This window comes from Seriola aureovittata, chromosome 13 (assembly GCF_021018895.1).
Source record: "Seriola aureovittata isolate HTS-2021-v1 ecotype China chromosome 13, ASM2101889v1, whole genome shotgun sequence".
Taxonomy (NCBI): Eukaryota; Metazoa; Chordata; class Actinopteri; order Carangiformes; family Carangidae; genus Seriola; species Seriola aureovittata.
Genome location: NC_079376.1, coordinates 1961633 through 1976216, shown reverse-complemented (window position 1 = coordinate 1976216; position 14584 = coordinate 1961633). Strand labels below are relative to the sequence as shown.

Sequence of the window (14584 nt, the reverse complement as noted above, 5' to 3'; positions counted from 1 at the left end):
GAACTCCTAACGGATCAAATCAAAACCTGTCAACAGCCAAACTACTGACCAATCAGATCACTGGAAACACTGAGTCATCATTCCTACAGGATCCTGACAGGGACCAAAGAGTTTAGAATTAAGTCACTAATAAAGATCAGTAAAAATATTCGTATTGATCAGTGGATATATAACTGAATTCACCTGCTGCGTTTCTCTTATGTTATTATTTATTAGTTGATTCTGTCGATGTTGCTTATAATGAAAACTCAGCCTCTTTCACATGAAGGCACTCGCACCTGGACAGGTACGATAACTATGATAACCAGCTTCTTAGTTCAGGTTGTCGGGACAATGTTAGGTTTAGTTAAACCAGATAACTTAAAGTTATCCTGAGTCTGTTGAACCTGCTTCAAACACCTGCGCTGATGATTTGATTTTCCTCTCAGCGTCGGTCTGCAGCAGGAGACAGAACGTTTCTGAATCTGTGAAATAAAGATGAGTCAAATCTTTTTTCTTTTTTTTAACCCAAACATCCCATGAGAAAGCACTTTATTAAAGCAAAACATCTTTTAACAGCAAAAAGCAGAACAGCCAGCAGACAGAAACCAACAAGCATCAACCCAGATATTCTTTTTTCTATAATCTCTACAGTCCAGTTTTATATTGCATCGTCTCCGAGACACTCAAGGCCACCCCCCTCTTTTCCCTTCCTGAAAAAACAATAATTAAAACATCAGTCCCGTTAAAGGTGATTATCACTCAGCTGCTGATTGAGGCACGAGTTCATGTTCAGGACTGAGAAACCAAAAAAAAAAAACATCTCTCGTTCAAACACACGGCGCTCATAAACTCTGACTGATTTATGTACAAATGTAAACACAAACAAGGTGCAGGTAAAGTCCACCGACTCTCGATTCAGCCTCGTCCCAAACAAACAAAGACCATGCCCTCTGAAGCTCCGCCCCCTCACTCACCTGGCGACCAGGTGGTCTGAAAAGTCTCTGATGATTACAGCCAGCGTCCATGTTAATCCATGATCAACGGTTTAGTCCACAAACGTCAGAAAACAGTGAAAAGTGCACATCACAAAGACGACGCCCTCAAACGCCTCGTTTCCTCCACAGAATGAAACGAGTGATTGAAACGTGTGAAAAGCAGCAGATGATCAGATACATGAACAACATGATGATCAATAACACGCGGAGCTGATTCTCTGTCTTTGCATCATCATTCAAATCAGTGAGCTCACTTTGATTTATCAATTAGTCTACTGACAGGAAATGACTGTGCAACTCTTCTGATAATCAGTGAACAGTTTCAGTGATATTAAATATTTAACTTCCTGCTTTTCTGCATCTGTTGTCAAAGACCGACATGAATCAGATGAATCAACAACCTCCACTCAAGCTCCACTTACTCTGTTCTGCAGCTTTCAGCCATGTCACACAGTCTTCATCAGTTTTCTTTGTTGTAAACAAACATCAAAACTGAACTGAGCTCCTGCTGATGAAGACCATGTGAGGGATTTGAAAGAAGAGCTGCAACCTTTAGTCAATGAAATGATGAGTTGACAGGGAGGAAAGTGATAATTGATAAATGTATTTTTCAAAGTAAAACGCCAAACACGCTCTGCTGTCAGACTTCCTGTTCTCCAGAGACTAAAGCTCTGAGAGGAAGACCCAGCAGCTCTGGTTGAAAGCTGCAGGAAAAGTGGAGACTGTTTGTCAGACATCATGCAGGTGAAGGACAGCACCTGTGTTCAGCTGAAGTCATGTGACCACATGAAGTAACAAATTATTCTGAACCAAACAAACATCTGACGTAACGTGATCTGAACATCATCTGACTGTGACACTGATTTCAGGTCAGAACCTGTTTTAATTTGAAAATATCTTTAGTTTCCTGAACGAGATGCTTTTATCTTGGTGAAGCAGCTGCAGACCCCGACAGTCAGAGAAGAAGAAGAAGAAGAGTCCTGGCCGGGACTCCTCCTCCCTCCCACTGCTTCATCACTAACGAGGCACTGATGCGTTAACGAGCTGCTGCTGTGACCAGAAAAATGATGATGACAGGTAAACGCTCAGGTGATCAGGTGATCAGGTGGGGGCTGTGAGGTGAGGTTTGAGCAGCAGGGGGCGCCATGCTGCTGCTGGTTCAGATCTTCCTTCAACAAACGGAAGTTTTTCTCCGAACAAAGAGCTTTTAAAGCTGCAGGTCGATTCATCCACCGACAGAAAATAATTTTCATTTATTCAATGTGAAACTTTCACGTGCGTCTGTTTCTCAGGTGTCACAGTGACGGCTTCTCTGGGTTCACACTGATGGTCATGTGACTCCAGCACCGTCAGCTGTTCATTCATCAGTAATGAAAATGACCGGTCACTGCAGCCCTTCAGTGTTTTAAAGGAAAATCTGACCTGCAGTTGCATCATGGGAGCAACACACACACACACGCACACGCACACGCACACACACTCAGTCGTCATCGTGGCTCCTCCTGTAGATCGGCACGTTGATGCTGTGAAACGCAGGTACCCAGCGGTTGTCATGGAGACCCACGTTGCAGCCGGGCGCGTCTCTGTGGGCGCCATGGCAACACATCCAGTACCCGGGGCCGTACGGCAGCGCCTGGCAGTACGGCTTGTGGTGCCACCGGCACAGCGACACGTCGCCGCGGCCGTACCGCTTCTTGCATTGCTTGCAGGGGTCGTCCCGGTAACGAGGGTCGGACACCCAGAGCGAGTCGGCGGGCCGCACGCCGTAGTTCTCGATGACGAACTTGAAGTAGTGGCAGGTGCACTTGAGCGCGGCGAGGCTCTGCGTGGGCAGCAGCAGGAAGATCTTGACCAGCAGGTGATGCGGCAGCACGGCCAGGTACGGCTGCGGCTCCAGCAGCTGCTGCAGCCGCTGACGCATCTCCAGGAAGTCCTGCGACACCGACGCTCGCCGGCCCAGAGGCACTGCGGCAGAGCAGGGACTCGCACCAACAACCTCCCCCTCCTGACCCCCACCAGACTTCCTCCACCTCCTCTTCTCTGACTGGCTGCCAGAGTCAGGGGAGGGGCTAACAGCGAGGGGGCGGGGCTGCGAGGGGGCAGGCTCCTGGTCAAAAGTCGTTCTGTGGTGAGGGGGGCGGGGCTCTGAGTCTTTGGGGGGAGGGATAGAGTCTGTACAGGCTGAAGCAGCAGGAGGCAGAGACAAAAACAACAAGCCGGGTACAGGCTCCGCCTCCTCTGGCTGAGGGGGCAGGATCACAGTCTGACTCTCTGTGACAGTGCTCTGTCTCTCCAGAGCCCCGCCCACCCCGACCTCCTGAGCCTCACCTGAGAGCGAAGAGGGGGGCGTGGTCAGAGCTGAGGCTGTTTCTGAGCAGCTGATAGGCTCCCTGCTTGGACTCTGAGCTCCCAGCAGTGATGACGATGATGATGTCATTGATGATGTCACAGATGATCCCTGGTCCCCGGCGGTGAGCAGGACACGTCCCACCATCCTCCTCAGGCTGTTGCTCCTCGACAGATCTCCCTCCGTCTTCCTCCTCAGACACTCCGACTCCAGCTTTGCCACCATGTCCGACACCTTGACGCTCTCCGGCTCCTCCCCCCTGTCCTCTGACCCCTCCCTGACCTCCGACCCTTCCTTGACCTCAGATGGTAGAGGTCTGGACAGAGTGATGGTGGTGGAACTCCTCTGTAGAGCGAGGACAGGTTTGCAGTCTAGCTGCTGCTCGCTCGCCCTCTGCTCCAGGAACGCCACCATCTCCACCACCGAAACCTTCTGCTCCTCCTCCTCTGCCGCTGTCACCGCCTCGTCTCCACACCGCCTGCTGCCTGGCGTCTGAGTTGAGTCTGAGCGCCGTGGAGACGAGTTATGGTTGTGTTGCTGTGCGTCCAGGACCTGGGTCCTCTGGTCCTGCTGGAGGTTTTGGTTCTGGTTGCTTCCAGACCTGCGGCGCCGTTTGGCGCTGCAGTTCTCCTCCCAGCTCCCCTTTGCCTTAACGGCCCGTGTAAGTCCCGACATGGTGCTGTGGTTCGTGCACACCAGCGGCGCCCTGTCCCGGCCACCTGAGCTGCTGGTTGAGGTGTGTTCGCTGCCTCTGGCTCCATCTGTCCGTCCCTCCTCTGAAGCAAAGATGGCGATCTTCTCGCGGACGTGTCCGGGTTTGATGACGGTCCAGATGTCCAGCGGGGCGTCCACATCCTCTGTGGCAGTCTGGTACAATCTGAGTGTGTCGTTCTCGCAGCCCGGTGGCGGGGGGAGGAGCTGCAGGGTGATGCTGGATGACGCCCTCAGTCGCAGCGACGCTACGTTGCTGCCGATGTTGCTGTTTGTTCCGTTGCTACAGCGAAGCGTGTTGGTGGAGATGACGCTGAACGGGAGGCGGCTGCTGCTGATGTTGCCATGGTTACTGCTGCAGGTCTTCAACAGCGCCCCCTGCTGGCTCACAAACAGACTGCTCCGCTGGGACGATGTCTGAACACCGGCCGCATCCAAACGCAACTCAGACCGCATGAGCTTCGGATAAGACTTCAGATGCATGATGGTCCTGAGAGAGCGACAGAGAGAGAGAGAGGGGAAAGATTACTCCATACATCTTGTATATATTTCATCTCCAGGTTTCATCAGAGGTGAAGAGGATCACAGACTTCAGACTGACTGCTACTGCTCTGGGCGATCTTACTAAGAGCCAATTTGCCATGAATTCTGGGTAAACAAAGACTTTTTTCAAACTAAGAGTCAGTCAAACTTTTTATTAGACTGAGGTCAAATTAGTCACAAAGACTCCTCACGTCTCATATCACCGGTTACATTTATTTACCTGTTGCAGACAGACCTGACCTTTGACATCAGACAGACCCTCTGACACAGATCCAAACATGGCCGACAGCGTGTGAGTCTATGACAGTGTGGTAGTGAAGTGTTGGTTTGACTAACAGACACTTCAGACCTTTCAAGGACAGATTTCTCAGCAGACGCCTGCTGACTGAAAACACACGCGCGCACGCGCACACACACACACACACACACACACACACACACACACACGCACACACGCGCCGCCTTATTATCAGAGCTGCAGATGAAGAATGCCTTATAAGCACTGGTTAGTGAGAGACACACTGAGACTCAGAGGGAGGATCCAGCTGCTGGAGGACACTCACTGGTTTTACTGGAACAGACTGTTTCTAGAACTGGTCGTTGCTCCTCAGCTGCTGCAGGACGAGGACTGGGTGTGGGAGTCAGCAGCTGTTTTGCTAACATGTTGGAGTACGTCCACAGATTCAGTCTAAACATTAAAGACATCTCCTGCTCTTGGTTTCAGCCCCCCCCCAACTCTGATCTGTGTGACGACCTTTGACCTCTCTGACTCCTTCTGTGATCCATCAGTTAGCTGCTGTGATGCAGCTTTGACCGAAAACAGATTTACTTGTTTTTGATGTTGTCCAGGTGTTTGACTGTGGAGACAGAGTCAGAGTGGAAACAACTACTTTATGAACTGTTACTGAACAGGACGAAGGCCACGTGCGAAAAACATGTTTTTAGAGAAAAAAAAAGTCAGACAAAAAGTTTCACGTGTGGCCCTCGTCCTCTTCCGTAGTTTGTGTCAGTGTCACCTGGTGGACAGAAACTTCATGTAGCGTCTTCGTTTTCATCCGACCACATGTACAGACATGTGCAGGAACACACTTCAACTTTTTAACTACGGGATTACATCATGATGAAACACACACACACACACACACACACACACACACACACACACACACACACACACAGGAGCATTACCTCAGCTGTGTGCTGCTCTCAGTTCAGTTTGGATCAGTTCCCACACACACACCCAGTATGAACATCTGAGCTCCACAGACTCACCCAGCTGCCGCAAGTAAAACAATATTTCTGACGACTCAACAGACTGTGGACTGACAGCTGACTCCGCCCCTCACTGACCACCTGACCGCCAGTCAGCAGAGTGAGCGAGGGAGGGGGGCGCCATCAAATTAATTCAAACTAGTAAAAACAACAACCAGTGTGATTTCATGTCATACTAGACGTGCTCTGATTGGTTGGTTTGTAGACGTGTTCTCATTGGTCGGTTGTTAGTTGCCAGTTGATTTTCTGTTGACTAATCAGCTTATTAAGCTGTAAAGATAAAAATTCACAGAGATTTTATTCTTTCTGACTTTGTTCTTTATCAGCAGAGACATGAAGAACTGGAATTATGTCTCAACACAGGTAAATGTGGGAAAGGTGTTACGGTCTGAGGTGTCGATGCAAACTCCTAAACCTCAACAACGTGTCGTGCTGACGGACCGAGCCAACTCCTGTCACGGTTTGAAACAGGGAGGAAGAAACAAATGTTGCACCAGTTGTAAGTACGAGTATAAAAGACGGGGTCGGGTGAACGCAGCCTGTTGCAGCATGTTTCAGCCCCGACTGTAACATTTTTTCTGATCAGCTGTTTAAAGTCCAGTTCCTCACTGTCTGAGCTGTTTCACAGACTGAAGCTGGTTCATGTTCACAGGTCTTTCCTTTAATGCACTGAGACTGACTCACCCCTCCACAGCTGTGTGGTGTGACCTCCGACCTCTCTCCGCTCTCTCAGTGGTTTATGTAAGTGTTTCTGTCTCTCGTTAGCTTCTCTGACTGCAGGTTGTGTAATTCTAATTGTTCCCAGTCGCAGTGACGACGACACGCCTGCAGCGCCGCCGTCATTCACACTTTACGACTACACATCAGACTTGAAGCTCAAAATGTTCTCCGGTCATAGGGTTAGAGTTAACGTGACTGAAATAAAGTTGAGAAGAAAACGACAGATTTTCCAGGGATCTTCAGTTTTATGTAGAAAAAGGATTTGAAAACATCTTCTGTGCAGCTGAGATTCAAAGTTCATTCATGGAGGGAGAAACAGTCAGTGTAGGATTGTGTAACTGCAGTGACTCATGTCTTAAACAAACACTAATTTTTTCATTATGTTACATCATCAGTGATGTCACCCTACAAACTAGAAACATCCACTGCAGGTTTTAAAGCTGGAGACTGGATCAGTTCACACACAGATCACAACAATACCATCGAAATGATAGTTATTAATGAAATGACATCAGTTTACGACTTCATTTACTGCATCATTTTTCTTTAAAACTCAAATATAACGAGCAGGTAATTAATAATTGCAGCAACTAACACTTTCTCCATTTCCCTTAATGAGTAGCAAACTGCACAGGACTTGAAAAGATCCTGGTAATTAGCAGCTAAATAAATACAGAACTTGTAAAACAAAGTGTTACCACAGGTTTTCTTCTTTAATCTCCTGAATGGTTCTGGACATAGAAAGGATCGGATAACAGAACCATCATACGGGTTCATGTTTCTCTCTCTTTGTTTCTGATTAATCCATTTTTTCTTTCACTAAATACTACAATACCAACGAGCCTCAGCTGCTGTTGCCGTGGAGATGGGGCCAGTCAGAGGTCCAAACATGAACTGATTCAACCTGCTGAACGTGAAGTTTCTACAAACTGTGAAATGCAGCTTCAGTAACAAAACATGAAGCTCTGTGATTGGCTGTTTGTCAGTGAAATGCATCTTGAGAGTCACAGTTTACCTCCAGGTTGTGTGCTGATTGGTTGGTGGTCCAGGGGGGCGTGGTCCTGGTTAGAGTGACAGCTCCTCTGGTCCTTCAGTTTCACATCGCTCAGACGTTCACTGTCACCCCCCCCCCCCAGACAGGAAACAAAACCAGACCCCGTTGGTCCTCCGAGTCCTTAAACCCCGCCTCCTCGGCAGTCAGGATGCACAACCTGCAGGAAAACACACACACATCATCAATAAACACACACACACACACACACACACACACACACACAATGTGTAAGTCAGTGACTGTGTATAAAGATGGCCGATGTCTCCTCTTCCTCCCACTGGACAAAAATGAAGCCAAAATGTCCTGGGTAGAGGCGCTGCCATCTTGTCCTGTTGACATCACGCAGAGGCGAAATCTGTGCTGTGGTGATCAGAGAGTGGTGCCATGGTATTGAGGTCCCGCCCACACACCCGCTCAACCCAATGGTGCTACTGAGACATCACGTCCAGGAGAAAAAAAGGGACAGACGGCCGTGACAGTCGCTGGTGCGGAAGAATAAATTTGAACTGAACAAACATCAGTGTGATGAGAACGACCTGAACATGTAGACTTATTAGTTTGGCCTGTGTCCCCACATGGAGGGGGCGGGGTTTACGGCCTGTGCTGCAGACAGCCAGCAGGTTATGGTTGATGGCAGACGCTTTGGCTTCACTTCAGGGAGCTGTGATGTCGTCCATCTTTATACACAGTCACTGGTCTGAGGCCGCCACATTGGACCGGGCGAGACTGAGGACAACGGAGGAGCTGCAGTGTTTTCTGAATAAAAAACTCTATAACTTTTGTGTTTCTCAACTGATTTCAATGAGTCGTTTTATATTTGAAGGTTTATGATCTACGTGGAAGAAAAATAAAAGTAAATAATAAAAAAATAAATATGCTGCTCGTTCTATTATTACATAATTTGATAACACGACAGAAACTCATCTCTGTCTGATGGAGGGAAATAAACCTTTAACTGGTGGAAACAGGCTGCTGGATCCTCTGGACTCTGTGTGTGTGTGTGTGTGTGTGTGTGTGTGTGTGTGTGCATGTTGGACCAGCACATGGTCCTGTAAGTGACACCCAGCAGCTGCTGTCACACTCAGCTCTGCTTACACTGTGTGTGTGTGTGTCACTGAGCCAATCAGCTGCTTGTACTGTCTCCTTGTGTCTATATAAGGCAGTGGGTAATCAATATGTCTGGAATGCCCACTCTGCCACACACACACACACACACACACACACACACACACACACACACACACACACACACACACACACACACACACACACACACACACACACACACACACACACACACACACACACACACACAGAGGAGGAGAAGAGAACGTTTTCTCCTGCCTCGTCTCACACTCGGACATAAACAGTGGAATTAGCTCATCAGCTGATCCCAGGTGACACTGGGTGATGGGCGGGCTAAACGTGGACAGGTCACCTGTCAATCACAGAGCTGACACATAGGGACAGACAAAGCCCTCACAGAGAAAGAAGCAGTCAGCTGATAGCAGCTTGTTGTTGTGAGGTGACGCCAAAACAAAACACAGAAATCTTTGGTCAGTCGTGTGGAAGCCTGGAGGAGATTATATATTTAATAATGATGCAATTCCACAATACCGTTAAAGTTTCCAACATGTTTTTGTTCTTTGAGTACAAATTTAAATGAAAACGCAAATAGATGCAATAAATTTTCACATACCTGCATAAGACTGAAAATGAAAAACATCAAATGCCATTTTGATTTTCACATTGTTAAAAAATTGCATGTTCATTTCCAGCCCAGCAGAGCGTAGTGACATGTAAATGAAAATGCCAATTAATGTTTTACATCTTGCATTTAAATATTGGTCCACTGTCGAGCAGGTGAAGACTTCAGAAATGAAATATCAAAAGCCTTTTTCATTTTCAAATTGTTAAAAATCTGCATTTTAATTTTCGAATTTGAATTAACATTAGAATATTATCCTCTGTGCAGCAAGGTGTGACTTTTCATTTTAATATGATAATGCTAACAATGCCACAGTGTTTAGTTGTCACTTCCTGTCATCTCTCTACTGTTAACTGCAGTGTAAAGCTTGGGGTGTTTGCAGTGGACAGGGGCGGTTCTGATCCAAGTTGGGAACCAACTCAGATTCATTAAACTCCTCAGCTAACGAGTCTCTCGTCCAAACTTTCATTCGTTCATGTCTGTTTGGTCTCCGTTGCCTCTCATCCGCAAAGAAAAACAACATAACGTAAACAAACGTGTGAAAACTCAGCAACACTGTTGTTACCAACAAACATGGCGGAGCAGCTCAAAGGTTCAAAGGTCAACAACACAACTGAGACTGTGGGCGGAGCCACGAGTCTGTTTAAATATGAACATCTATATTCAATTTCTAAATATTAATATCTATTTATTCATCAGATTTCTGGTCTCTTAACAACAACAACACTGTATGTTAGAGACACACTGAACTGGACGACCCAACCAGCTGTGAGTCATGTTACTGTTTACAAGCCTGTGATTGGTCGAAGTGAAGTCGCAGTTCCTCTGTGTTTCAGAGAAATAAAACAGTTTGAAGCTTGTTTCAGCCTGTTCAGCCAGACAACCACACCCTCTACTCAACCACAAGGCATGCTGGGAAAACACCAACATGCTCTGTGTGTGTGTGTGTGTGTGTGTGTGTGTGTGTGTGTGTGTTGAGAGCTGCACGATATGTTTCTTAGAGAGAAAAAGACACAGAGCTTCACAGACTGACCAAACTGGTTTTCTGTTTAACCTAGAGTGCGCACACACAAACACATGCACGCACACGCACACGCACACACACGCACACACACACACACACACACACACACAGGTTCCTAACATATCTGACTGTGATTTGATGAGCGGGAGAATCCCAGTTGCTTAAAAGGTTAATTGCATCATTAACTGCAGAGCAGCTGAGGAAATTGATCAGATCAAATCTAAGTCAATTCCTGGTCGTTGAGGATCCATCAGCTTCTTCTGATCGAGGAAAAGAAACAGTTAAGATACAATCAGAGGCGCAGTAAGTTCTCCTTAGTTTGGTCACTAAGGTCTGAACTGACTTTAAGTGATTCCTTCAGTATAAGACTAAAATACGGAGAAAACCTTCAACACTTGGATGAACATTTTAAGGAAATCTTAACCTCAGATGCTTTGTGTAACCGGCCCCTGCTCGCTGCTGATTTGCTGCTTTTCTTTGTCATATTCATCATCTGCTGCCACTATCACAACTGTTCATATTATAAACAGCTACAGAAGAATAGATATAGAGTGAATGAACACTTCTTCAGCCTCCAGATCGATGTCGGAGGTCAAAGGTCAGAGGTCAGTGCAGCAGACACTTCAGCCGGCTCTGCAGGAGCTGTGTGACAAACTGTTCTTCAGACTGATCAATACATCCACAGATCACGAGACTCCTGAAGCAGCTTCCAGCGTTTGTCTACACCGAGTCTGATCCTGCACCGCGCCGACTGAACGCCTGCTCTCATCCTCAGCTGTTCTGAGCTCAGCTGGACTCACACAGGTGGAAGGAAACAGTGTGGACGGGCTGAGAGCTGATTGGGTCATCACAGGACAAAGGTCAAAGTGCAGCTGCAGAGCGTATTTACAGGAACGGCTCCTGATCACCTGAGATCAATAAAATAAGACGATGTGTTTGTGTCCAGACCGACGGCCTCGTCACAAAACACCACATGAATATAACACACAGACTGAGCCACTGAACCGGACCAACTCATCCTCAGAGTCCAGCTTCTCTTCACTGCTTCTCTCTGTCTGTTGTGATTGGCTGTGACAGGTAGCTCCTCCTCTCGGCAGCTGACGAGTATCACGTAGGTGATTAGTGATTAGTCGACTGAATGATTAAACGATGCTGGTCTCGCCGCCCTCTGCCTGGATGTTGTAAACCAGTGAGGTGTAAACTGGGACAGTGACGCCCGGTGAAACCAGTGCTGGATGACAGGACTTAGATCTGAGGAATATAACCACTGGACTGGAGCGACGAGGAACCACATTCAGCTCAGGTATGATAACCTGCGAGGTAAGGAGGCTGCTGGTGCTAGCACCGCTGACGTTAGCCACACACCGCTTACCTGCAGATGCTGACCTGATGAAACTGTTTTCTACCTCTCAGTCTCGTCGACTAGTTTTGTAATTTAAATTTCTGTTTAATGGACAGAGAAATCAACATCTCTACTCCGTCAGAGCGCAGAGACGAGAGTGACAGTGGAGATCTTATAGGTTCCTGTCACTGTCACACACTGTTTGAACTGCATGTTAGCTCAGTTAGCTCAGTTAGCTCTTTAACACTGTCTGTGGGCCTGAAACCAACAGTTACATTCATCAGTATGTTCCAGGGATTAAAACTAAATATGGTGAAGCTGCCTTCAACCACTATGCTGCTCAGAATGCCTGAAGATCCGAGACTAGAAACAGCTCCAAGCACCTTAAAGTCTCAACTCAACTTTTAACAGTCGCGTTCAACTTTTTCTCTCTACTTTGTTTGTTTGACTGGTTTTATACTTCGTGTTTGACTGTTTTAATTCTGCTTGTACTCCGTTAAGCACTTGGTGTTTCCACTGGTATGAAATGTTCTAGATACATTTGCGTTGCCTTTGCCTCAGTGGTCGTTCAGTCAGAAAACAGTAAAAATGTCCATCTGAGTTTCTCAGAGTTCAAGGTGACGTTTTCAAATGTCCAGTTTTCTCCAACCAACAGTTTAAAAGAGATTCAGTTTATTATCATGTGACGCAGAAAAGCCACAAACAGCAAATACTTCATCCCTTTGCTTAAAAAATTATTAAAAAATCAATTATTCAGTTAACAGCACTACAATTGGTAATCATTAATTATTAATTAAGTAAAAAAGAAATCTCAAATCTGAACATTTGCTTCTTTTCTTAGTCACATAATAAACTGAATATCTTGTTTTAACAAAAACAGACTTCTGACGACGTCACCTTGGACTCTGGGAAACTGTGACGTGCAGTTTGATAATGTTTTCTAGAGCAACTGATTAATAAATCAATGAGAAAATAATCAGCAGATTATTCTCTGATGGAAATAGTTGCAGGCCTCACTGGCTGTTTCCTGCTTTCTGTGTGTTTAAAGTTAACGAAATGAAAAGAAAGAGAATGTTAATATTTAGTGTGTGTTCACCTGTTTTGCCTTCACACACCTACTGAACACGGAATATTTCCACACCGTCGGTTCTGGGTTCATTTTGAGCACGATACGGAAGACACAGCAGAAACTGGTGTTTCAGGTGTTTCGGTAACCAGTACCTAAACCGCAGTGACTGCTGTTAACCAGTGGAACTAACCCACGACAGCAGGTTGATTTAACAGGTCTGGAGCTAACAGCTCTGAAGCCCCAAACAGCTGCTGTGAACTTCAGTCCGGATCACAGACAGACCCTGAGGCCTCTGCACCACCTCCACTGTCCGCAGCTAATGTCTGTTAGCATGTAGCTCTGCACCGACTCCATATGACGCGAGAACCGGTAACATGTACCAGAGCAGACGGTAAACAAACTGCCCATCACCCCGTTACCACCCAGACACCCAGTCTGTAACCGGAGCTGACTTCCTACTCAAACTTTGCTAGCATCAGCGCTAACTAGCATGATACTAGCCGCGGCCGTTTGAAACCATGATACACCTGGCTAACTGACTAGCCTCTGCGGCTAACAGACACAGAGCTAGGTGGAAGGAAATAGAGCGTCGACATTTGAAGAAACTAAAAGTCTTTTTAAACAAACCTCCCCACGTCCCTGTGGGTTTGTGTTCAGGTTCAGACGGACTGTTGTAGCAGTGGAACCCACCGGACAGAGGCCGAGGGTCAGACTAACCTGGAGGGGGAATCTCTCCGTCTCTGTCCGCTGGTGGCAGCGACGAAAAACAGCAAATCCCTCCGTTCCCGGTTCGTCCCGTTAACGTGAAACTCTGCAGCTGCCGGTTAGTTCGGTTAACTACACATAAAATGTTGTTTTAAAATGTTAAATCGCAGTTTGAACGGAGCTCCGCCGTTCCCGAACCTGTCGGTTCCTCTGTCTGAACCAACCACTACTGACCGAGCACACTGACGTACAGCTGGGACTGCTGCGTCATGACGTAACGAAGCCTGCCAAAGATCGTCTATATACATGAAGATGTGGTTATATTGGTTGTAAAGAGGACTGACTTTTATCTAAATCTTATTTTTCCTTGTTAAATATTACTCCAACAGGCAAAATGTAATAAACCATCATTTGAAGAAAAGATTAGTTGACTGATACAGTTTTTTTGTATGACTCCTTTATATTTAATGTTTTATTGTTTTACATTTCTTATTTATCCTTTTCATTTTAGTTATATTATCTAATTATATCATGTCTAGGGCTGCAGCCAACAATTCCTTTCACTATTGATTAATCTGTTGATTATTTTCTCAGTCAATCGATTAGTTGTTTATCTGAAGAGCGTCACAGATTCCCACAGTCCAAGGTGACAGGTCAGGTCAGATGTCCTCTTTTGTGTGATTAACAGTCCAGCACAGATGAGGTTCAGTTTACTGTGACAGAAGTGGAGGAAGTGAAACCAGAGAATTTTGGTGTTACTTTAAAAAAAACTTCAAAACGATAAATTTATTATGAAAATAGTACATTTTCTGTCAATTGTTTAATCCACTTATTGTTGAAGCTCTAATTATGTCTACATTTTTGAAAATACTTACAATTGAATCTTTCTTTATTTTATTCACCTTTGAATTTTCTTTAATTACATTTTTTCTCTTTCATTGCTCTTGTTGTTTCTACATTGAATTTCTATTCTGTGAATTTGATGAATTCACACTCTGGATGTGATGAAATGGAAATTTGTTTTGATCAATAAACGTGCAGTTGTTAGTTCTGTTTATTTTCACTATCACTTATTTTATATAAACCTTAATGAAACCTTATGTATTTTGAGC

At 46.0% G+C, this 14584-nt stretch overlaps 1 protein-coding gene across 1 annotated transcript; it reads right to left on the bottom strand.

Moving 5' to 3' along the window:
* Positions 1 to 514: 514 nt before the first annotated feature.
* fbxo34 (F-box protein 34) lies at positions 515 to 13736 on the bottom strand. Its single transcript, XM_056394185.1, has 3 exons — positions 13485 to 13736; positions 7586 to 7781; positions 515 to 4525 (listed from the first exon to the last, which is right to left on the bottom strand). The coding sequence occupies exon 3, from the start codon at positions 4516 to 4518 to the stop codon at positions 2458 to 2460; it is 2061 nt and encodes a 686-aa protein (XP_056250160.1). The 5' UTR covers positions 4519 to 4525; positions 7586 to 7781; positions 13485 to 13736; the 3' UTR covers positions 515 to 2457.
* Between the last annotated feature and the right edge of the window lie 848 nt (positions 13737 to 14584).